The 23929-nt window shown below is 42.5% G+C and overlaps 2 protein-coding genes across 3 annotated transcripts in view; one reads left to right on the forward strand and one right to left on the reverse strand.

Annotated features, from left to right (window-relative positions):
• LOC109404755 (sensory neuron membrane protein 2) overlaps positions 1-23405 on the reverse strand; it is a 94832-nt gene extending 71427 nt beyond the window's left edge. The window contains exon 1 of one of the 2 annotated variants that reach the window (XM_062854533.1): positions 22279-23405. In XM_062854533.1, coding sequence (XP_062710517.1) covers positions 22279-22389 — 111 coding nt within the window. In that variant the 5' untranslated portion in view covers positions 22390-23405. The remainder of the gene's footprint in view (positions 1-22278) is intronic. The other variant, XM_019677689.4, reaches the window with a different exon arrangement.
• The window catches only part of LOC134288741 (uncharacterized), a 531602-nt gene that overhangs the window by 74063 nt on the left and 433610 nt on the right, over positions 1-23929 (forward strand). The window lies entirely within an intron of this gene.

The following is a 23929-nucleotide window of genomic DNA, read 5'->3' on the forward strand; positions in this document are numbered from 1 at the left end:
GTCTTCGGCAAAGTTTTTCGGCATATCCTAGGCTATGCTTCAACGTCATTAGTTAGATAGTTTTAGACGAAAAATTTCAATTTATGAGAAAAATGCAAAAAAGCACGTTTTCCCATACTAAATTTCATACAAACTTCAATCGCAAATTAGTTGCATTATGAACATTATGCAACTATTTTTCATTATGCAACTCATTTCAGTTGCATAATGAGCCAGTTCGGAAAAAATGGCCATTATGATACCAAAATGAGTTGTATAAAATGTTAATTATGATACTGAATTGCATAAAAAATTTAACGTATCTGCTGGAATACCTCGCAAAAATGCTACTAAGTTATGTCAACACCTCAGACAAGATGAATCCCAAGAAAACATCTTTTAGAAATTAAATATCCAAGAGATGTTTTATAACTGTACTTTTAGCGTATCTCCAAATATCTTGTGTTCTTATTTGGTTCTAATTATGTCAGACGATGACAAACAGCAAAACAAGTACCATCGGCTTTACCATGCTCAAAATATATAGATTTCGCAAGAATATAACACTACTGAAGCATTCAGCTAGCCAATAATGAAAGCAATAATGTTTACATTCTTTGCCATCGTTCTACTGAGCACATTTCATCACAACCTGAATGATTTGCAGTTTTGCATTGTTCAATATGCTACGTTCAATTCAGCAGCTGCACTCTTAGTTATCTATAGTTTTACGGCGTTTCCACGCATCATACGAGAAATACTTCGATGGAAAATACAACACATGAAATCCATAAGAATAGGTACTGATGGCTTGGTATAATTTTCTATCAATCGCCGGTTCACAGTATGGGCTATTTGTAGTTTAATACAATAAGTGTTTTTGTTCACACGTATAATCGAATTACAGTTTATTTGGCACTACTTCCTTATCATCATGCATTGCTACCGGTTTGCAAGAAAACGATAATCACAAACTACTACGGAGCCTTCATGCCCGGCATGATCGGCGGCAATCAGAAGTAGCCCCGGTGAGGACGATAATGAGAGGAGGCCTCACGTTGGCCAGCATGCCAAGGCCAATTCCCAAAGAGAGAACCAGTCCAACTAAGTTGGTGGTGAATTAGGCATCGCAAGTTTCTGGACTAGCATCAGTGCGTGAAGTGCGACTACTTATGACAATGTTTACTTTTATGTTTTGACAGATTGAACTCGGCTGAAAACAAGTTGTAATTCAGCTATTTCTGTGATTTAATTACTGCCGCAGCGCATTATTATAGCTTACCAATTTTGTTTGTTGAAAATGTGTTACTAAAACGTCTTATATTAGTTGTAACCTGCAGCAAACTAAAGATTATGGAAGATATTGTTTCCATAATCTTTAGTTTGCTGCTTGTCTTCCATAATCCTTTAATTTGCTGCTCATTCTAAAAACTGCAATTTGTTCAGCTTAGCCTACTGTAATGTCAGCCTAATCATAAATAATAATAATTACAACAAGCATTTTTAAACATTACATAGTTGTTCAATTTTTTTTGGACGGAGCTTTAATCAACATTGAAAATCTGCCATGTTGGTTCTTCGCGTGGATTGAAAAAAGTCGGCCATAACAGCAAAATTTGGTTGACTTTTGTTTAGATTTTTAAATATATTCAGAAGCGCTTGCAATATGGATGAGTAAAATCATGTGTTTCACCAAAAATCTGGAAGCGCATGTAAAATAAGCGCCTCTCGAAAGAAACATGTATCCTAATAAATTATCCGAATACTTTATAATAACTGACTTCATTACATTCACGAGTCCAACTTGTTTTTTGAGCTTGTTGTAGCAAAATGTATTTTTCAATGAAATTTATTTTGTTTTTTTTTTCTTGGCCATGTTTACATACAGTATTTTAATGTTGTATTATAAATGTTTTCTGTCAGTTATTTGACTTTTGAAAAGCCAATTTCCAACCTATGTATTTGATGTGTTTTAAAAGTGTTTTCTGCTAGTTATATGACGGAAGAAAATGTTTCATTCAAACGTTTAAATGAGATCGTATTATATAAGTATTTTGCAAGTATTATTATTGACTGGCAGCTTCAAATATATTTGGGATGTGAATGGCATTTGCTTTGAGCATAAAGTTTAGTATTATAAATGCACTGCGATATATCTTATAATACTTGTAAGATGTTTTATAAGCCGCCATTTTTTGCGCTGTTTTGATTATATAAGTGTTCAAAATTATGTTCATAATGCAAGAAAAATACACTTCATTTTGTACGAAAAGTGAATTTTAAACAATTATATAACATGTTGTGTTACTTGGGATATTTCTTATTGTTTTGTCCAAGTTCAGATTCCTCGACTATCTCCTTGTTCAAGTGCTACCCTCTTGTCCGGAGATGACCTCATCTACCAGTTTCTATGACCTCCTTCCGGTTCTCCCTTCTATTACCTCCTTCCTCAGGTACAACCGCTATCATCGTATTCAAGTTCAGATTGTTCCTTTTTGACTGAGTTCTAGCTTCTTAGCAAAGTGTTATCTCCTAGTCAAGTGAGGTAAGGTACACCGGGGCAAGTTGAAACGGGTGGGGCAAGATGATACACGAAGTTTTTAAATAGATTTCAATACAATTTTAAAAAAAAATTTCTTTACCGAAAGATTGTTTCAATCAAAAACTATGTGTTATGACAATCACATTGTTTATTGTTTATTGTTATTGTTTATTAAGCCGCACCTCCTTGGTGAACAGACACTCCGGTCGTACCTCCTCAATCTGGTGGAAGTCAGAAGGACAACAGTGTTCCGTGCTCCTGTGTGAGGCGAGATATATAGCAATATAAATCGAAAAAGTACGGCACTAAACTCTGTTTGTGATGTTGTTTTCGAAAGCAATTTTCTCGTTCAATACTAAAATGCTTGCAATGACAATGTATTTTCTGCATGCTGTTATTCACCCGAAACACAATAAATACATTTGGACTGCATAAGCATTTTAATTTTGAGCAAGATAGGACATCAATGTCAAATTGTTGAACTTTGCTATTAGCTACCAATTGGTTACAAGTTTTCACATATCTATCAACTATTATTCAGCCATTCCATAGAAAAATGATATAGTGCAGCTCGTGTCGTGAAACTTGGTGGGTTCGTAGTTCTTCGAAAATAATTAGACCCGTATTTATTATTTCGTCATTAGGATAACCAATTTTCAGATTTTCGGTTTTATGGCCTCGGGACCAAAGAGGTATCCTGATTTCAAATTTTTATCAAAAAACTCAGGATATTTGGCGTAACACATCTAAAAATCAGAGATGTATGTTTTTTAGTTTTTTAAATATGATTTTTTTTTAAATAAAAGGTCATTTTTTTCCATACAAAACATTTTTTTTTAATTTGCTTATATTTTGATATCTTATACATGTATGGATACCAAAAAGACCAGGAATCACTCAAAAAAGCAATACAAGGCATAGTTTTACGAGAATTCACAATTTAAGGCAAATTTTGAGCAGCTATCAAATATATGACTCTCCATATTCAAAAAATCATATCTCAAAAACTAAAAAACATACATTTTTGATTTTTTGATATGTTACGCCAAATTTCTTAATTTCTTAAATTTTCTAAATTCTGATAAAAATATGAAACCAGGGTACCCCTTTGGCGAGATCTTGAAAACGTGAAAAAAGTAATATATTTGCATACCCAAGTAACAATATTTATTCTATTTGGTTTTATTTGTTTTTATGATAGTTTTATCGGAACATTGCTTATTCTAGTTGATCTTATCGGAGTTTCATCTGAGCACAACTATTCTTCGTCAATATGTGGTTTTAAAAACACCTCCAAGAATACTTGAGGTTCAGTTCATAAAACCATAAACACAACAAGAACTGTTGAACTTTTTTTCAGTTTTATAAGGCTCTTGTAGTTAACTTCAATCATCCGTTCTTGATCAAGAGCAACTGTTCTCGCATAAGAACAGTTTTGTACATGAAAAATACAATAAAAAACTCAAGCATCAGATTTAGATTTTCATCGTTCCATTATTGCTTCCAATCAAGAACACCTACCCGGAAACCCAACCTCGACGCAGTGCGGTGCTGTGCCAAGTTCCTCCGGTTGCAGCATCCGAAATGGGGTGGGTTTGGTCATCCAGGACGTCGATTCCCGTGCAATTCGGGTTCCAATCATCGATCTTTAAAATAAACAAATACTTACCTGTTGGAAATGCTGACCGGAGGAATGAGGCACTGTACCGCATCAAGGACTGTTATCGAAAAAGGTCTGCCTGGTTGGCAGCGGTAGCGGGCTGATGATAAAATTAATCGGACGAGATTCACAAAATCCACCGCGGTTTCGATAATTTATTGTTTGTTTACAATTTGGCGTACATGATTTATTACGTTCTCGGCGGAGTTTGCATAAACCTACATCAAAAACGTTATAAACCTGAGTACTCTTGAGTAAAACTTCTTACCCTTGCTTAAGATGAAATAAATTTAAGACGTTCTTGATGGAGGCCAACTAGGCTGCATTGAGAACGTTATAAATCCTAGTATTCTTGAGTTTTGCTTTTAGCTCTGGCATGAGTTGAAAGCAGTTTAAGACGATCTTATGGTGATGTTGATTAAAACCATCGATAATGGACCGACCACCGGCCTAGATTTCAGTGGAAGCCATGTTGAGAAAACTCATGAACAATGTTCTCATGACCAGGAATAATATGTTTAAATATTTTATTAGTGCATTATAATGGAAGCGCGTTGCAATTTTTGGAGGTACAGGGGATAGACAAAATGATCGGGACAGGCAAAATTTCCACTTTTCAAAAAATGTTCAGTTAGCTGTAACTTTTCGATTAGTGCATCAAATATTCTAAAATTATCACTGTAAGTTGATCAACTAGTTGTGTATTAGTAGACAAAATTTGGAAAAGATCGGGCTATTCTGCACGAAGATATAAGCATTTTAGAAAAAGGTAGAATTATCCGATAGCCAACTTTGAGCTGTTATATCTCTGGATTCACTGAACCGAATGCAATGAAATTTTGTCCATTTATGACTCATATAATGAGCTCTGAAAAACGTTTGAAACAACTTGAAGTTATTAACGAGAGAAAAAGTTATAGCGATTTCATTAATTTTATGATTTTTTAGTAAATTGGTCTATTTTTAATATGCATCCCATTACTTTTTCAATGAATTGCCGCCTATGTTGTTACTTTTTTTCAAAACATATCTGTATTCAACAGAATCAGAGGGAATTTAAATGAACTATAATTAGCATCTTGAATTTTTAAACGATGTTGAAATTTAAGAAAATTTGGTGTTTTATAAGAAAAATAATCAAATTGTTATAATTTTCTTCTGTGTTAAGAATTTTAAGTTATGTCAAAAGTTTGCCGAAGCTCATTATATAAGTCATAAATGGTCAAAATTTCATTACATTCGGTTCATTAAATCCGGAGATATAGCAGCTCAAAGTTGGCTATCGGATAATTTTACCTTTTTTTAGAATCTTTATAACTTCGTCCAGAATCGTTCGACCTTTTCCGAATTTTGTTCACTGATACACAAATAGTTGATCAACTTACAGTGAAAATTTGAGAATATTTGATGCACTTATCGAAAAGTTACAGCTTTTTGAAAATTTTTTGAGAAGGGAAAATTTTGCCTGTCCCGATCATTTTGTCTATCCCCTGTATCTTGCAACATATATACGATGAATTTTGCTTGGCATTTGGCATCCTTGTTACACCACGGAAATATTTCCAATTTGTGTAATAAATTAATCCCAATTAAAATACTGTGTAATTTTCATTGTGTTTTTTTTTTCAATTTATTTCATCAAACTTTTCTGTCGACCTAAAAGCTGCGTCAGCAACAACAATGACAATTTTATTATCGTTATATCGTGCACTTGAAGAATTCTACAAGAAGAGAGCAATTCGCCTTGAGGACAACTTGGGAAGTACAACAAGTTTTAAGAGAAATTTAAAAACAACTCTCCAAGAGCATCTTAGGATGGGCCTCTTTGGTCTTATGGCGGGTTTATGGTTGAGTTGATGTCGTTTTGCAGAGCAATTTGGTTTATGCATGGTTTTAAAGCACAGGTGTTGAAGAATACTTCAAAAGCATTATAAAATTAATTTTGTTACTTGGGTATTGTTTGCACAAAAACCCAATTTGGCTCATTCAGCGCATTTTTTCTGAAATATAGAATTCAATAGCTTTCAAACAAAAAAAAGAACTTTCCAATCGTTTAACTGGTTCAAAAGTTATGTTTTTTTTATTAAAAAAAAGTTTTTAAATTCCTGGTTTTTTAGAACCACCCCAACTGAAAATTGGTCACCCTAATGACGAAATAAAAAAAAATACGGATCTAATTATTTACGAAGAACTACAAACCCATCAAGTTTCACGATATTCGGAGTTGCACTATATCGTTTTTCTATGGAATGGCTGATTATTATTTCTTTATTAATGAGGCTTTCAGCCACAGGCTGGTTCACCTCCTACCCAGATAACACAAAGTCTTATATGATGTTGAATAGGATGCTAAAGTGGAGGCCATATGCGTACCTGCTTCCATTTAACCGCGTGCAAAGTGTGCGTATATCGCCTCCACTTCTGCATCCTATCCAACATCATATGCGATCGTGTGTTGACTGGGTATCATCTATCAACCAATAAATACCCTTCCTGCGGTGGTTGTGGAGAAGCAGAGGTATTAACGCATCTCGGCTTTAATATTATTTATCCTTCCGAGCAAACTGAAAGGTATTGGTCGACGCCATTCACCAAGTGCACGGCGGTGCACATTTTGAGAACCTCTGAACTAAAGTAACTAGAAAGGCAAAAGTGTAGCATCGGTTAAGCAACAGTATCCAAACGATATGATTAGCACAATTAGTGGGCGTTGAATTGTTGATCGCCATACTATTAACGAGTGTTACGAATATATTGTATGGTGTATTAACGACGCCGACGACGACGATGAAGCCGGTGATCTTGAACTTGACTGCCGATCGTTCTGCGAACACGTGCTTTATCGAGCGAGTGCGATTTAATCAAGCAGTTGACGCTGCTACTCAATTACCATCCCGAGTACCGAGTGAGGAGAGTGACGCGTGACAAATCACCGCAATTTTTGACTCATTCTAATTATCTTCAAATCCACAACGGCAACGTCATCACCAGTCACCCAGCTCAGGAGAATGCTAGTTGTTTGTTCGCTTTTGCCACCGGCTGTGATGCCTATTTGGATTGACTGGGTGTTCAACCACTTAACGCTGTAACACACACAGTTCGTTGAATTTCAGATTATTCTGACTTAAAGGAACCAAACGAAAAAAAAATCAACAGTTCGGTAGAATTATCTCCACAGTGAGCGACTTGCTTCCTGGTCGGATATTACTTGCACATCACACATTCAACAATGATTGACGAGAACTGCAAAAAACGTCGCCTCTTTTGACGTACATCGAAGGGAAACAAAGAAAATACCTGTTATACAAGGGGTTATAGCTCAGTCAGGTTGCTCACAGGTACAATTGACTCCCCGACATCGAACCGAGAGGGCAAGATTAGTCAGTTCAATCATGCGTTCCAAAGTACAGAAAAAAAAGTTCCTATAAGGTAGACGGCAACGCTCTTTTTTAGCTCTCTGGCAAAATACCCGCTAATTGACTGCTAGGAATATTTAGCTTACAATTAGCGATCATTACACCGCACCGAGAATGTATGCCTACGTTCGAATTCGCGCAAAGATCAAACTCTCCACCACTCTCGGACGGTTTGAGTGATCGGTTGAATCATCGCAACCCCATTTGTCGTCGAGCTAGAACAATTGAATTACGCCGGCAATCTTATGAACTGTGCCAACCCCTACAGGTGACATAGGGTTTGGCGTAGAGAGGGCTATCGTATATCTTACAATCTTGCATAAATTTTGCATTTCGTCTGGCGAAATCCCAGTAATATTTAAACTGTTTAATAGTAAATTAAATGACTGTGAGAACATACATGTTTTGTTTCTATTGTTGCGAATTTCATTGCTCAAAAACATTAGTAGAGAAGAATACATAAGATGTGAACTTGGAATAGTTACCGTACTACCCCGCTATTTCGACACCGACTGTTGTCCAATAACCGGGGTAAACTTTTCATTCGACAAACTGGTCACTAGGGCAGTTCAGACTTTAAACATGTCAAAAATTCAACGCTCCCATATGTCCATTACAATCCGTGGTGCAAAACTAGAGTCCTATCAAATTTTCAGCCCAAAAGCAAAAGAGGTTTATATGGGAATTACTATGGAGAATTTTTGAAAAAGGTTCTCCTCGTTGTATTGCATTACCACATGGATGAAGTCATAGGGTCAAAGCCGAATTGAATTCTTCAGATTTCAATGATGAATGTTGCCGAAGACCGGAACTCATTTCGACAATCGGGTAAAAAGTTATTAAACAAATTCTCACTCGCATGCGCATCTTCATACACGATTCCCTTCAAGGTGAGCAAGAAGGTAACACGCATACTATGATTGCGTGTCAAGCATGTCGATCGAGCTGTAGTGTTCTTTTCATGCATGCATGGATGAATATCGATTAATAACTTCTGTCTCGTGAGTCGAAACGAGTTGCGGTCTTCGGCAGCATTCATCATTGAGGTCTGAAGAATTCAATTCGGCTTCGACCCTATGACTTCATCCATGTGGTGAAGCTCTAAAACGAGGAGAACCTTTTTTGAAAATTCTCCATAGTAATTCCCTTATAAACCTATTTTGCTTTTGGGCCACCATTAAATCACCACCGAAATGGCTGAAAATTTGACAGGACCCTAGTTTTGCACCAAGGATTGTAATGAACATATGGGAGCTTTGAATTTTTGACATGTTCTTCTTCTTCTTCTTCTTTGTGGCTCGACGTTCGCATTGGAAGTTGGCCTGCCTCTCTTCAACTTAGTGTTCTTAGAGCACTTCCACAGTTATTAATTGAAGGGCTTTCTTTGCCTGCCATTGCATGAATTCGTACATTGTGTGGCAAGTACAATGATACACTATGCCCAGGGAGTCGAGAAAAGTTTCCCGACTGGAACGGGAATCGAACCCGCCGTCTCCGGATTGGCGATCCATAGCCTTAACCACTAGGCTAACTGGAGACCCCATTTTGACATGTTTAAAGTCTGAACTGCCCTACTGGTCACCCTACACCACCTTGCACATTGAAATTTGGCTACTCTATTTTTGTTTTTGTTTTGAAAAACACTTTTTAATTCGACGAATAAGCAGGGTACGAATTAACAAGCGTCGTAGAGTATTGCGGGGCAAAAGTTCGCACGGGGCAAAAGTTCGCAGTGGGTCTTTTTCTGAGCACAAGTTAAGAACCCAAACAAATCTGCATGGGTTTGATACATAATCAGGTCAGTTACTCGTCAATAAAAATTGGATTGATTTCGTTATGGTTTGGCAGAGTCAAGGATGGGAACACTCACTTGCAGAGAGTTACACTCACTTGCTGTTTTCTCAGCCCAGAAGCGTGCAATCAAAAAACGATGTATGGACGACTTTTGCCTTGTGGTTTTGTCTAAAAGTTTGCCGAATAGAGTAGGGGTCGCATACGCATGCCAAAATCGTGAGGGAGCTGCGAAGGCAACTCTCCACGAGGTGAATGTAAATTACACTCACCTCGTGGAGAGTCGCTTTCACCTCATTGTCACGACTTTGGTATGCGTGTGCGACCCCTACTCTATTCGGCAAACTTTGAGACAAAACCACAAGGCAAAAGTCGTCCATACATCGTTTTTTGATTGCACGCTTCTGAGCTGAGAAAATAGCAAGTGAGTGTAACTCTTTGCAAGTGAGTGTTCCCATCCCTGGGCAGAGTTATGCAAAAAAATGTGTTTCGAGGTGTTTTGATAGAATTTTTGGACCTTTTGGAATAAGAATTTGTAGTAACAAGAAGAAGAAAAATCTCATAACCTCTTGACGTCGGAGAATCGTTATTCCATAGTAGTTCGAGAGGTGCACTCGAATAAACAATAAACTACTAGTGCTTCTTACAGAAAACCTCGACAGTGGTGCAAAAGTTCGCAGTAGCTGTGGGGCAAAAGTTCGCACTAGATTTCTGAATCTAGTACATCAATATAATTACAAAATCTTTGAAGCAATGAAGATTTCGTATAGAAACTACTATATATGTATAATATGTGTAGTATGCACCCTGAAATCGTTCCGGAAGAGGGTTTGAACTTAGTTTTGTGAGAAGTTCCATTGTAAGGCAAACATTATGTTAACCCATTTAAATCAAGAAATGAAAAATGGCTAAAAAACATTTTTAAACATTTTCTTCGTCATTCACGTCGTGTCTTTTCGTATGTTTCTGAAGTTCTTATGTTCATCTACTTTACCGGGGTCTTTCATAGCTTAGTTTGTAAATTGACAGCTATACTCATCACCATACTGACGGGGATAAGATTCGATTACGGACCTGTTCAACAGTTTTGCTGCATATTTGTTTTTTTTTTCATGTATTTTGTGAAACATGTATCTCTATGATTACCCCACAATGTATTTTGACAACTTTCAGTATCGCTGGAAAGGACAGCTCTTAGTTAATAGTTGTGGAAGTCTTCATAAAACACATTCTATACAAAAGCTGAACACCAGGCCGTATTCCAGTTGGGCCGTAATGCTAAGAAAGAAGAAAACAGATTTCATGGCTAGAGTAAAAAGACGAACATGAATTAACATGAAATAAATGAACATCACACCAATAAACTACCCTGTACAATGTGCGAACTTTTGCCCCGCATAATGCGAACTTTTGCCCCCACTATGGGGCAAAAGTTCGCATTGGAGTACTTGTATTAAAAATTGTATTACTAAAACTACAAAAGTAACGTGAAAAAATCTAGTACTACGTTTTAAAGGCAACATGATAGGGACCCTTTTAACGCTGAAAAATGATATTGTTTTCTTTTCGTTCATTAGTTATTTTGTGAAGTCTGTTAGGTGCGAACTTTTGCCCCGCATTACTCTATTAAAAAGTGTCGAACCAGCGGAGAAAGACGGTAGAAGAATAAGTAAGCATGGCTCAACGGCTTCCACTAATGATGCGTCCTCGTATTTCAATAATCACGATTGAATTACACAGAAAAAACATTCATGCGCATCAAGGGAATGCTGGCTAGCACTAGTAAATTTTAACATATGATGTAATGTAACATTACATTGTAAACTTGTAAATTTTCGCCAACCAACCATCGAGTAATCCAAAGTTCCGGATGCTTAGGTAGCGCAAGAGGAGTAAGCCTAGGCAAGGCGAGGGCTCAGCAGTGGGCCCTGCTGAACCTCTACAGAAATCTCACACATCCGGTCGCTATACAAGTGACATTGTATCGCTTCAAAGTGACTCAGCCTTGTGAGATTTTCCTCGAGCACATCAGGAACGATGCCAGTAAGTTCCTTGTAATTGTATACTGGCTAACGCAACGGAATTGTCAACCGAGATAGTACATACACTACACACGTTTTGGTAATCATGCACAGATTCTATCCTCTTAGCAGGGTCGGGTGACACTAACCTGATATGGCGGATGGGCTGCCTCCCGTCCTATAAAACCGTAGCAAGGCTTAAAGTACGTTTCCGACCTGCTCCTACACAGATCGAAAAAAGAGTGTAAAATTCTGTGACATATGATGCACATGTTTGGAGCATGGGATATCACAGAAATTTACATGATATATAATGTAAAAGTCATAAAATATCACGTAAACTTCCATTATATGTCATGTAATTCTCCATGACTCTGAGTTTTTACATGACATATAACACAAATTTACATGATATATCATGTAAACCATCATAACAATAAGTTTACATGACTAAAACGAAGTTTACATGACGTGTAAATCTCATTATTTTTATCTGTGTAGCTTAGGCAATTAACTGGGTGGAAGTAAGCTCCTCAGAAGGGACTGTGTCGACCCCCAGATTGCTTCTTGGCAGGAAGCTCGATGGCACACGAAACCTTGAAGCTTGCCGGAGCCATAGAGGAGTAGGGAAACCGAACTAAAGCGTCCGGCAGAAGAACGTGGACTACCGAAGACGAAGAGGACGGTCAGCAATAGCCCAAGAGATCCTAGACGAGAGGTGCAGGTGAGAATCCTGAAGGTGCAGTCGACTCTCTCGTGTAAAAACTTCGACGAGATTACCAAAGCTGAAGACCCAGTATAGGGCTGCAGTCGGGAAGATCGGATTGGACGGCACAAATGTCCCAAAGGGAGGATAACGTGCCTCTGGAACCGGTCTGTGATGGGTCAAGGGCGTGCTAAGGCCCCGAGGAGCAAACTCTGCAGGAAGTGATAGGAATATGGCCACATCGACAGGGAGTACAACTCGGTACCACAATGACTGATTTGCAGAGAGAACGAGGGTCATACGACGGGTGAGCCTATTTATTTGCCCAGGCACACGACATAGACAAAACAACCGGATAATAATTGAGAGTCAACTACAAATGTCGCCCAACTAGCTCACCGCTCCTATCGCATCCCTCCAACAACGGGAACTGGGTGATGGATAAGGCGAAGCTAGCAATCGCAGAAGCGTGGGAGGCAGTCATCAGGTGGCGCCCGCAAGGCCGACGACTATTAACCCCGAAGGTCGGTAGCAAGCTGGCAAACCGAACCCCAGCCAAGGCGTCCCGGAAAGATGGGGAGGGTGTGCCTGCAATGACCGGCACGTCCTGGATCTAAGGGAACGAGGAGTTGCGACCACTAATTGATCCTCAACAACCACAAGATAGGAATGATAAGGGGGAGGATGTCCCTTGGACCAAAGTAGAGTGGAAGGAGAAACAGTAGGAACACCGGGCTTAGAAAACGTAAGAGAGCATGAAAAGCGCTAGAAATGCGACGTTTGATTTGTTCTGGGAAATCCGCGATCAACAAGCATCCAACAGGTGGTCCAATGTTCCCGGCCTTCTGAAAAGCCATAGCGGACAAATCACAGTGCAGGTAACGCAGCTGAACCTGACCCACTGTGACGCAGCTCAGCAAATCTTTGCCAGGCAGTTTCTGAGTGGGGGGCGGATATCGCCATCATAGCGGACCCATACCAAGTACCCGCTGGCAACGGCAATTGGTCGCGGATGGGTGCGGGAAAATGGCGACGATATGGACGACGGCTAGATACCCCGTCCAGGAGTTGGTGTTTACTTCGTGGTCGTCAAAGTAAACGGGGTGCTACGCGCCTCCGCATTGGTCGATCGAGCAGTTCACGCAGATGTTGTACTGTATGATGACTGTGCCGATTGGGCGAAGGCCGATTGTAATATGTAGCAGGTGACTTCAATGCCTGAGCCGTGGAATGAGGAAGACGTTTCACGAACCAGCGGGGATGATCCTGCTAGAGACACTGATCATGTTAGATGTTGACCTGGCCAGTGTCGGTACCAAGAGTACCTTTAGTCAGAGCGGTGTAGAATCGTTTATTGACTTTACTTTTTGTAGTCCTGGCTCGAAACGTAGTTCGAACTGGAGGGTCGACGATGGCATTCTCACAGCGATCACCTGGCGGTTCGCTACAGTATCGACTACAACAACAGAAGGCAGTAGGTAGAGGAAGAGGCGGCTAGGCAAAGGTTAGGCCCTCGCAGGTGGAAGACAACATACTTCGAAGAAAGGATAGTTAGGGAGGCGGTCCACCGTGAGCGAAACTTACATGGTTTAAGCGGTGAAGAGCTGGTAGCTGAGGAAACTGAGGAAGATAGAAACTAACGGCGGGTGGTGTTCGCCGCTGCTTAAGTCGCGCTGAAGACCGAGACAAGGGCAAACAAAAAGACCTGCTTTGAGTGTCTCTGTCAGAGTGCCAATGCGAATCCATGGGCATCGTGATGGCCAAGACGAGAGGTGCAATGGCTCCTACAGAGCAATCTCCAGAGATGTTGGAGGGGATCATAGAGGGGCCTTTTCCGCGTCATGTTTCAAATCCTTGGCCTCCTCAATAAACATTTTCCCGATGAAATCAGTTGATAAATCGGCTGATTGTTGCACCGACGCTTATGGAAGCTCAACACAGGGATCAATCGATTAATCACCAGATTAACTAGGGTGTTCCGACGAAAACCGGCCAAGTTAATGGATTAGTCGGTTGATAAGATTTGAACAAACTAAATTGACCAACAACAACATACTTATCAGCCGATTACGTAGGTTGTTAATTTTAATCGGGCGATTCGTAGGTCAATCCCTGTGTAAAGTTTCCATAAGCGTCGGTGCAACAATTGGCCGATTTATCGACCAACTTAATCAGGAGTGTGTTTAATGGGGCTCCCTTCGTAAGACAGTCGGGGATGGGCACTGACGATGAGGAGATGGTCACAGATGAGAAACATGCGGGAATAGCAAAGTCCCTCAGCGTAGATAAGGCCCCAGGTCCGGACGGAGTTCCGAAGCTGGTCTTAAAAGTAGTTATTGCAGAGGCTGCTATTGCTATGCAGAAATGCCTGGACGAGGGAGTTTTCCCAGAAGTTTGAAAGCAGTAGAGCCTGGCTCTATTTCCAAAGGCGGGGAAGGCGGGATATGCTTCCACATAACCTGAGGAGTTCCGCAAGGTTCCATCCTGAGTTCGGTGTTATGGAAAGTCATGTACGACGAGGTGTTGAGGTTGAAGTTCCTGGTCAGAGTGGCAATCATCAGCCCACTCGATCGAGAGGTGGATAAGCTCCAGGAAACTGGAATTGGCTCACCACCAGGGATGGGATCATTCATTTGCAATCACTTACATTCACTTGCTGTTAATTCGCTTCAGAAACACCGTAGCAAAAATCAATGTATGGAATACTTTTTCATTTTTGTTTTACCTGAAACTTTGTAGAACAATGTACCAGAGTAGCAACAATAATTAATTCAACGGAAGGCAGCAAACGCAACTCTCCATGGCGTGAATGTAATTCACATTCACGGTGTGGAGAGTTGCCTTCACAGCTCGCTCACGACTTTGGTATGCGTGTGCGACCCTAATGGTATTCGGCAAACTTTCAGATAAAACTACAAGGTTAAATTCATCCATACATTGTTTTTTTGATAGCATGCTTCTGAACTGCGATAATAGCAAGTGAATGTAACTTTTTGCAAATGAATGATCCCATCCCTGCTCACCACAAAGCTGATGTTGGTTGAGTACAACCAAAAATCGGAGCATCAAGCGATGATCAGTGTAGGCGAATGCACTATCACTTCGAAGCGCTTCGTCAAACATTTGGGAGTGATGATCGCCGATAAGCTTACTTTCGGTAGTCATGTTGATTATGCCTGCAAAAGAGCCTCCACAGCTATAGTGGCACTGTCCCGAATGATGTCCAATAGCTCTGCGGTGTATGCCAGCAAGCACAAGTTTCTGAGTAGTGTCATCGTCCAAGGTATGGCGGTCGGGAAAATGTTCTCGATTCCCTGGGCATAGTGTATCATTGTACTTGCCTCACAATATACAAATTCATGCAATGTCAGGCAAAGGAAGCCCTTCAATTAATAACTGTGGAAGTGCTCAAAGAACACTAAGTTGAAGCGAGACAGGCCAAGTCCCAGTGCGGACGTAGAGTCATAAAATAAGAAGAAGAATGTAGTTTACTAATCTAATTTAAAACTATTCTAACACATAATATAACATAGTAGGCTCAGTGTACCAGTTATGGCTATAGTACCTCAAACTCGCCATAGTTGATTTTCAACCTTTAACGATGCAAATCATCAAGAAAAAATATGTGAACAATAGATCACGTTCATAAAAGATGGTTGCACTCATTCAAATTTCACACTTTGCTCAAATTATGATAGAAATAAATCATTTTCCTTAAAATTTCGGCTTCCTTGCACCCTATTTCGCCATAGTGTACCAGTTATGGCGAATCCCATAAGGAATGCATGTAAATAGTGCGAAGTGGAACCGAAATTGAAAAGTATGTCCATAACTGGTACAGGGTTCCTATCATTGGCACACGCCGTAATAAATAGTAAAAGTGGGTTTGGCTCATGTTCGCGCCAACGCGAAGTGGTAACCACGATTGAGCCCCAGTTTACCCTACTACACTCCACGCCGTCCAACTGTCCATCCACCGACAACGTGAATGAACATGCACGAAAGGATCGACCCTCGCATGTACAGCGGGTCCTTATGTACCCGCCGACGATGACGACGACCGAACCAATCAACAGCCTGTTCGCAAGGAATTTTCCTCCACCGTCACCATAGCCATCTTCCATTTCATTCATCCCATCTCATTCAGTGTGTTGAGTGCACTCGACACCGCCACCGCAACATTCAACATTCAACCACCGACCGAAGAAGTTGAGAATCGCCCCCGACGTGTACAGTCAATCCGAACCGAAGAAATATAGTTAAGTTTAGTTAATTAGTGAAACAATCGTCTTTTTCTTGTGCCAGTGGAAGCAAGGGTTTTACAGTCCACCCTCTAGTCGACCTACTGATCCCGATTCCGATCACCCGCGCAAAATCCCCGTTCCACGACGGAACATATGGTCCAAACGAGCCGGATCGAATCAGTGTCGCGAGAAGCTGCAGCCGCAGCTGTGTTGTCCATCGATCGATGGGATAATGCCGTCCGATTGCTGTCGCCGATGATTCAGTTGTTCCCGCCCCAGTAGTTCGATCCCGAGATCACAGACAAACCGACTTTTCCGTGGCCTGCATTGGCAAAGAGAAAGTGATGTTTTTTTCCGAAATGTGAGAAGTGTGTTCGAAACGAATTCGCATCCGGAAGGCTGAGTAACGCGCGTGTGAATTAGTTTCCGCTCCGAGAATGGCCGATATTGCACGACTGCTTGTCCAACTTGGCCACGTTGAGGACGAAGTGAGAAAAGTGAAGAAGAACATTTGTGTAGATGGTGTTCTTCAGCCGAGTTTGGCACGAAGAATGCTGTACGAAGGAGAACTCCAGTGCCACTACAAAGAGTATCGACGAGTGTGTTTCGAGCTGTTGTCAACACTTCCACCCGAGAGGCACGATGAGCTCGACAAGGATGCCTCGCATTTTGAGGAGATTTACAGGGATGCATGGGTACTGGTGGAAAAGTTGTTTTATTCCTTCCCGTCTACCGGTGACATGCATCAAAACGACAGAACGTCATCCAACTGCTTCACTGCGACGACTGCGCCACGCTGGCGTACCCCTCCGATCCGAAGCCGAACAACGACACCAACGACGGAACATCCCGTTCCGATTCCCGCTGTAAACGAAACGCCACGCACGTCATTTCCGAGCAAAATCAAGGTGAGTACGATTTTCGCAGGCCCAATCCAGAACAAGAAGCCGCCACACGATGAAGATACCGTCAAGAATACGACTCCTCCGTCGAGCCAGAAGGATTCACGTGTCGGCAACGAGCCGACCGAGTTTGTCAACAACAAGACCGAAGAATCGAAGCCGATGACGATCCCGATGCTAACCGGACTCGGTCCGGTACTGATGCCGTTTCGCCCGCCTCCTGGATTCCACCCGACGCCTAAGCAGAACCCGATGCCAACCGGAATGCCTCCGGTGTCCCACTATTCGACCGGTTGCTCTCCGGTACCACAGCCGCTCCAGAGTACGACCGGTTCTCAACCGGTATCCCAGCCTCTTCAATCAACGACCGGTTCCCTACCGGTATTTCATCCGCTTCAGTGCAAGACCGACTCTTTTCCGACATCGCAGCAGTCCCGATGCGTGACCGGATCTTGTCCGGTGCTCCAGATCCCGTACGTGACCGAATCCTTTCCGACGTCGAAGCTTCCAACCCCGATGACCGGATTGCGTCCGGTGCAAGAGCAGTACCCGTGTGCTGAAGAACCAAATTCGAAGCGAACCGATGTAGCCGGAATTCCTCCGGTGTTGAAGCCATTCCTGTCGACTGTCGAAGTTTCGCCGGTGACCACGCCGGCCCTGATACCCATCGGTGCCACCCCGGTGAAGAAGTCAGCCATTACGCCCGTCGATGCTCGTTCGGCGACCAAGCCGACCATGATGTCCGCCGGTCCCACTCCGGTGGCCAAACCGATCTCGCCGTCCGCTGGAGCCAGTCCAGTGGGCAGTTCCGCCCCGATGGCCGTCGGTTTTCGTCCGATGGTCAAGCCGACCCCGATGTCTATTGGAACCAGTCCAGTAGGCAGTTCCGCCCAGAGGTCCACCGGTACTAATCCGGTGGTCATGCCGATCCCGATGTCCACTGGAACCAGTTCAGTGGGCAGCTCCGACCTGAGGTTCACCGATGCCAATTCGGTGATCAAGTCCGCCCTGATGGCCGTCGGTACCCTTCCGATGGTCAAGCCAACACCGATGTCCGCTGGAGGCAGTCCAGTGGGCAATTCCGCCCAGAGGTCCATCGGTACCAGTCCGGTGGTCACGACGATCCCGATGTTCACTGGAACCAATCCAGTGGGCAACTCCGCCCTGAGGTTCACCGACGTCCGTTCGGTGATCAATTACAACCAGAGGTCCATCGGTACCAGTCCGGTGATCAAGCCAACCCTGAGGTCCGCCGGTGCCCTTCCGGTGTTCAATTCCGCCCCGATGTCTGTCGGTCCCTTTCCGGCAGTGAAACCGAAATTGCCGCCCATCGAAGCCAATCCGCCTCCAAAGTCCACTGGAACGAGTCCAGTGGTGAAGCCGACCTTCATATCCACCAGAGCCAAACCGGAAGCCAAACCCTTCAACGATTCAGCCGGTCTCTGTCCGGTAGCCAAGCCATCCCCGAAGCCCACCGATCTCCGTCCGGTGACCCAGTCAAACTCGACGTCATCCAGCACTGTTGTAGTGCATTCGCCGACCCCAACCATGAAGATCAACGAGACAAATCGAACTAAGAAGCGAACCCCACCGACAGCCGGAAACCGTCCGGCACGCAATCGAGTCCAAAGCAGGATAGATCAAGCGCAAACCCTGAAGACAGCGAAACTCCGCCCGAAGACAAGTCGTGTCCTCTTGCCCTTCGGAATACGTCCGGTCTTAAAAGAGTCATCGAAGAAGCAGTGTATCGTGGTGGTCCAGAAGTTCTGCCAACGACCCCTGAGTCCGCCGCCGGTCAACTCGACTGGTGCTTACGAACAGCTCTATTTCGACACGTGGCCGAAGAAACCGCCAGATGGATCAACCAACAATACCCGACCCAGCGAAGCCATTGTGAAGCGTGTGTCACGAACGCGTCCACCCTACGACCCTATCAGAGATAATCAAGACGCCCCAACTCAACAGTTCACCGTGTTCCCACTTTTCCTGGCTGGGGAGTATGTTCGCGCCAACGCGAAGTGGTAACCACGATTGAGCCCCAGTTTACCCTACTACACTCCACGCCGTCCAACTGTCCATCCACCGACAACGTGAATGAACATGCACGAAAGGATCGACCCTCGCATGTACAGCGGGTCCTTATGTACCCGCCGACGATGACGACGACCGAACCAATCAACAGCCTGTTCGCAAGGAATTTTCCTCCACCGTCACCATAGCCATCTTCCATTTCATTCATCCCATCTCATTCAGTGTGTTGAGTGCACTCGACACCGCCACCGCAACATTCAACATTCAACCACCGACCGAAGAAGTTGAGAATCGCCCCCGACGTGTACAGTCAATCCGAACCGAAGAAATATAGTTAAGTTTAGTTAATTAGTGAAACAATCGTCTTTTTCTTGTGCCAGTGGAAGCAAGGGTTTTACAGTCCACCCTCTAGTCGACCTACTGATCCCGATTCCGATCACCCGCGCAAAATCCCCGTTCCACGACGGAACAGCTCAGATTTTATATTTTTCCTGTAAAGTATGAAAACAAATCTATCATTTGACATATCGACCACATTCGTCGGTCTTCTTCTTATTTTTGTAGAAGTAGTTTTCCTTAGGTTGTGCGATAACTGGTACAGGCACCCTACATATATTTATATTAATTCAAAATGACAGCAAACCGAAAACAACATTTGAAATCAAATTAACTAAAGATAAACTGATATCAAAATGTAATATCAATTTGTTGATTGATTGATTGATTTATCTTTATTAAAGAGACTTTCAGCCCTTGGCAGAAACAATTTGTTACTGAATACAAATCATGTTTTTGTTTTGCTGTAATGTTGTTGTCAAGGATGGGATCATTCATTTTCAATCATTTACATTCACTTGCGAATAACTCGCTTGAGAAACATCATAGCAAAAACTAATGTATGGAGCACTTTTTAATTTTTGTTTTACCTGAAACTTTGTAGAACAATGTAGGGTATTGGTTCCCTTATTAAGCATGTGGCTCCCATTTTCATCCCACGAAAAACAAAGGATTGAAGCGCTGTTTGTTTTGTTTCTTATTTTTGTATTTTTTGTAAGAAGTGAGCACCCATGAAAACAAAAAGAACGGAGTCAATCGGTGCCGTAATCGCTTGTTTTCGAATAGGATGAAAATGGGAGCATGAGATTACTGATGGCACACATACCCTACTAGCGTAGCGCCAATAATAAAGTCAACAGAAAGCAGCAAACGCAATTCTCCACGGCGTGAATGTAATTTACATTCACCGCCTGGAGAGTTGCCTTCACAGCTCGTTGACGAATTTGGTATGCGTGTGCGACCCTAATGCTTTTCGGCGAACTGTCAGATAAAACTACAAAGTTTAATTCATCCATACATAGTTTTTTGGTAGAATGCTTCTGAACTGAGATAGTATCAAGTGTATGTAACTCTTTGCAAATGAATGATCCCATCCCTGGTTGTTGTTGAACTTTGCTCGGGGTGCCTATCGGTATTCTTATCGGGGAAGACAGAGTGCTTGAAAATGCGCGGCACAAGAGGCATACGCAGGACTGCCAGAATGGTCCCAGGGCGACCAATATGGAATTGGAATATCGAGAAATGATTTCTAAGGACGATCTTTAACGGTGTGTGGGAGAATGGAGTGTGACGAACAAGGATGAACAACAAGTCCGCTGCACCCTACAAGGTGAAACCAGCAACCATAAGGAGACCAAAGATTAAATGATACGACGAGCGGACATGCTACAAAAATGCCAGATAACAACCGATCCGAAGGGTTCCAGAAGGCAAAGAACCTTGCTAGTCTAATATTGTCAATTCCGTGTTACATATCATAAATATGATGTACAATTCCAAATTTTAGTAAAATTTTAGGTAATTTTAGGATAATTTTTAGAGCTTCAGGCTAAAATTCAACAAATTGGTTAAGCTTTGTTTGCTTTCCCAATTGATCATGTATTATTACACAGCGTAACAAAAATTAACTTTTGGTCTGTCTCAAGTGCAAACTTATGTGTCTTTAGGGCCGCTGAATCCGAATCCGGGCTCAGATTTGCTCCAGCACGTCACAATTTTGAGCTATACCTCTATTTATAGGGTAAAATATACGATTTTGGGCTTTTTTGGCTGCAAGCCATGGAGCATGGAAATATTTTTTTTTCGAGCAATCAAAAGGTCAGTTGGTCAATTAACATTTAAATGAACGACTCATGGAAAATATTTCGTTTTACCAAATCCAGTTTGATAGTTTTAGGCGATTTATGTTAGGTACGATATTTCCCATACAAGTCACCCTCCACAAGTTGCATGCAAGTTTTCATACTAACGTAAAAAGCATAAATATACTAAATTTGATATGGTAAAACGAAATATTTTGCATGAGTCGCTAATATAGATATTGATTGACCAATTTACCTTTTGATTGCTCGAAAAAAATATTTGGATGCTTAGTGGCTTGCAGTCAAAAAAGCCCAAAAACGCATATTTTGCCCTATAAATTGAGGTATAGCTCAAAATTGTGACGTGCTGGAGCAAATCAGAGCCCGGAATCGGATTCAGATGCCCAAAATCTGTCAGAGACACATAAGTTTGCTATTGAGACCAAAAATGTTGCGCTGTGTTATTACAAAATTGTTTTTTATCATTCTTCACCTGGACGAGTCAAATTGCTGTGGGACAAAAGAAGCAAATTTGATATGGAGTGCGTAATATATTGTAGCTGCGGTAAGAGCTAGCGTGAAAAGGGTAACCCCAGTAATCAATGAAACTGTAAAACAACTAGCATGACACAATTAGTTCTAGATTCACAAAACAATTCCATTAGCTCAATTATCCATGTGATCTAATTCATGGGTGTATGTAATTCTCCAGAATATTTCCCATTAGCCGTCTATCACGACAGCTGATCGCTCCCCACATCCCGGTACGGAACACGTTTTCGATGCACTTGCATGCAACGGAGCAGCTTGTCTCCCCAGATCATCTACCGTGCCGGACAGGTACTTACCTCGAGTATCTTTTCATGCACCGCCACAGGAAACACGACCCATCCGAGCAGGGCACCCGAGATGGCCGTTAGGACACCGATACCGGCCCAAACCAGTGTCCATTGCACCATTTTCCCCTACTGCCTGTCTGACTGCCTGCCTTGCTGCTTGCCACTCGTGACGGTCGAACTGTTGTTATAATATTGACCAATATGAATAACTGCAGCTGATTCAATCGCGTATGCACGGACAATCACGCGTCGCCACCGCACACATTCAATTCTTGTTTTTTTTTTTTGCCAAGAGTTAATTTTATGCTACTTCACTTATGCTCTTCGGCGTGGAGAACCGCTTCTTGGCATTCACTTTCGGGCTGCTTCAAGCACTCGTAAGCACGCGGCTGCGGCACTTCTCGCTGGACATGTAAAACTATCAACTTTTATTGGCAATCCTTCGAAAGCGCCATGCACTTTGCTAGCTCATGCACTGGACACTGGACGGACGGACACTTGATTTCGTCTGTTCTTTCGAGGCGAATTCGCAAACACCACGCTCCTGCTGGTGTTGATCTTAGATGCTCAGGAAACCACCGCCGTCCGGTGCAGATACCTACATGGTCGCTTGAAATGACCACCGCTAGCAAAGATAGAAAATCTACCACTTGATTCGATTGCCCAATTCTTAACGCTCACTTCTCTGGCACTTTTCCACCTCTCGGACACTATCTCAGCGAATGGGAAACAAGTTTTCACATTTCCTCACCAAACCAGATAACCGTATGTCCCTTAGCACAACTCTATGAATATTTAACACGATTGCAATAATTCACGATCAGCTGTTTGGATTCCCGTAAGGATTGATTACACGTACTAAGCGGGATTTCCACCTGCGAATTAACTTCAATCCTAATCGCACTCCCTACAAACTACAAGGACGCTTCTGAGGAATACCCTATAAACGCACTCACGAGGGGCCAATCGCTAAGCTACTCTCCTTCGCCAGAAATCCGTGTCATTCACGGGGGACGGTTATTGAGCAACTGAAATTCATTGATCGGCCGACAGCGAGTCAAAGTCCTCGTCGCCCCGCACGCTGTAGTGCTTCGATGAACGAGGCACACCAGCAGGCAGCGCAGCAGAGGCGATTGGTGGGTTCCGTTCACGGCGCTGCCGCTGCTAATGACTGACCACAGCGAACGAGTTGGCGCGCGCGTTCGAGAGCGCCACGCGACGAGAGAGCACAACAGCAGCAGCGTGTTTTGAAGGCGAAGCTCACAGGTTCACATTGTCGCGGTTGTTATAACGACAGGTACGTGGAAAACATGTCATCATCTTCGGAATCGGCATCATAACAGAAGCGAACAGTGCCTTACCTATAGTTTATTTACACACAATTCGAATTCAACTCCAACCCGAACCGATGCCGATGGATAAAATAATCGTGGCGAGGTGTCGACAAGAGTAGGGAGCGTCTCGCACGTGGTCGGAGCGGGTGAGTGAACTACTGAAACTCTGGTTGGTTTGCGTTGTTCTATGCAGCACTTAAGTTGAAGTTTCGTTTGATTTGTTCAACTTGAGAGCTTTTATGCCATCTCTCGCTCCCTCTCATAATAACTCACTGTTAAAGTTTGATTTTGGCATTTTCTGGCTAATTTCTTTTCTGTCCATGTTT

This window comes from Aedes albopictus, chromosome 2, assembly GCF_035046485.1.
Source record: "Aedes albopictus strain Foshan chromosome 2, AalbF5, whole genome shotgun sequence".
Taxonomy (NCBI): Eukaryota; Metazoa; Arthropoda; class Insecta; order Diptera; family Culicidae; genus Aedes; species Aedes albopictus.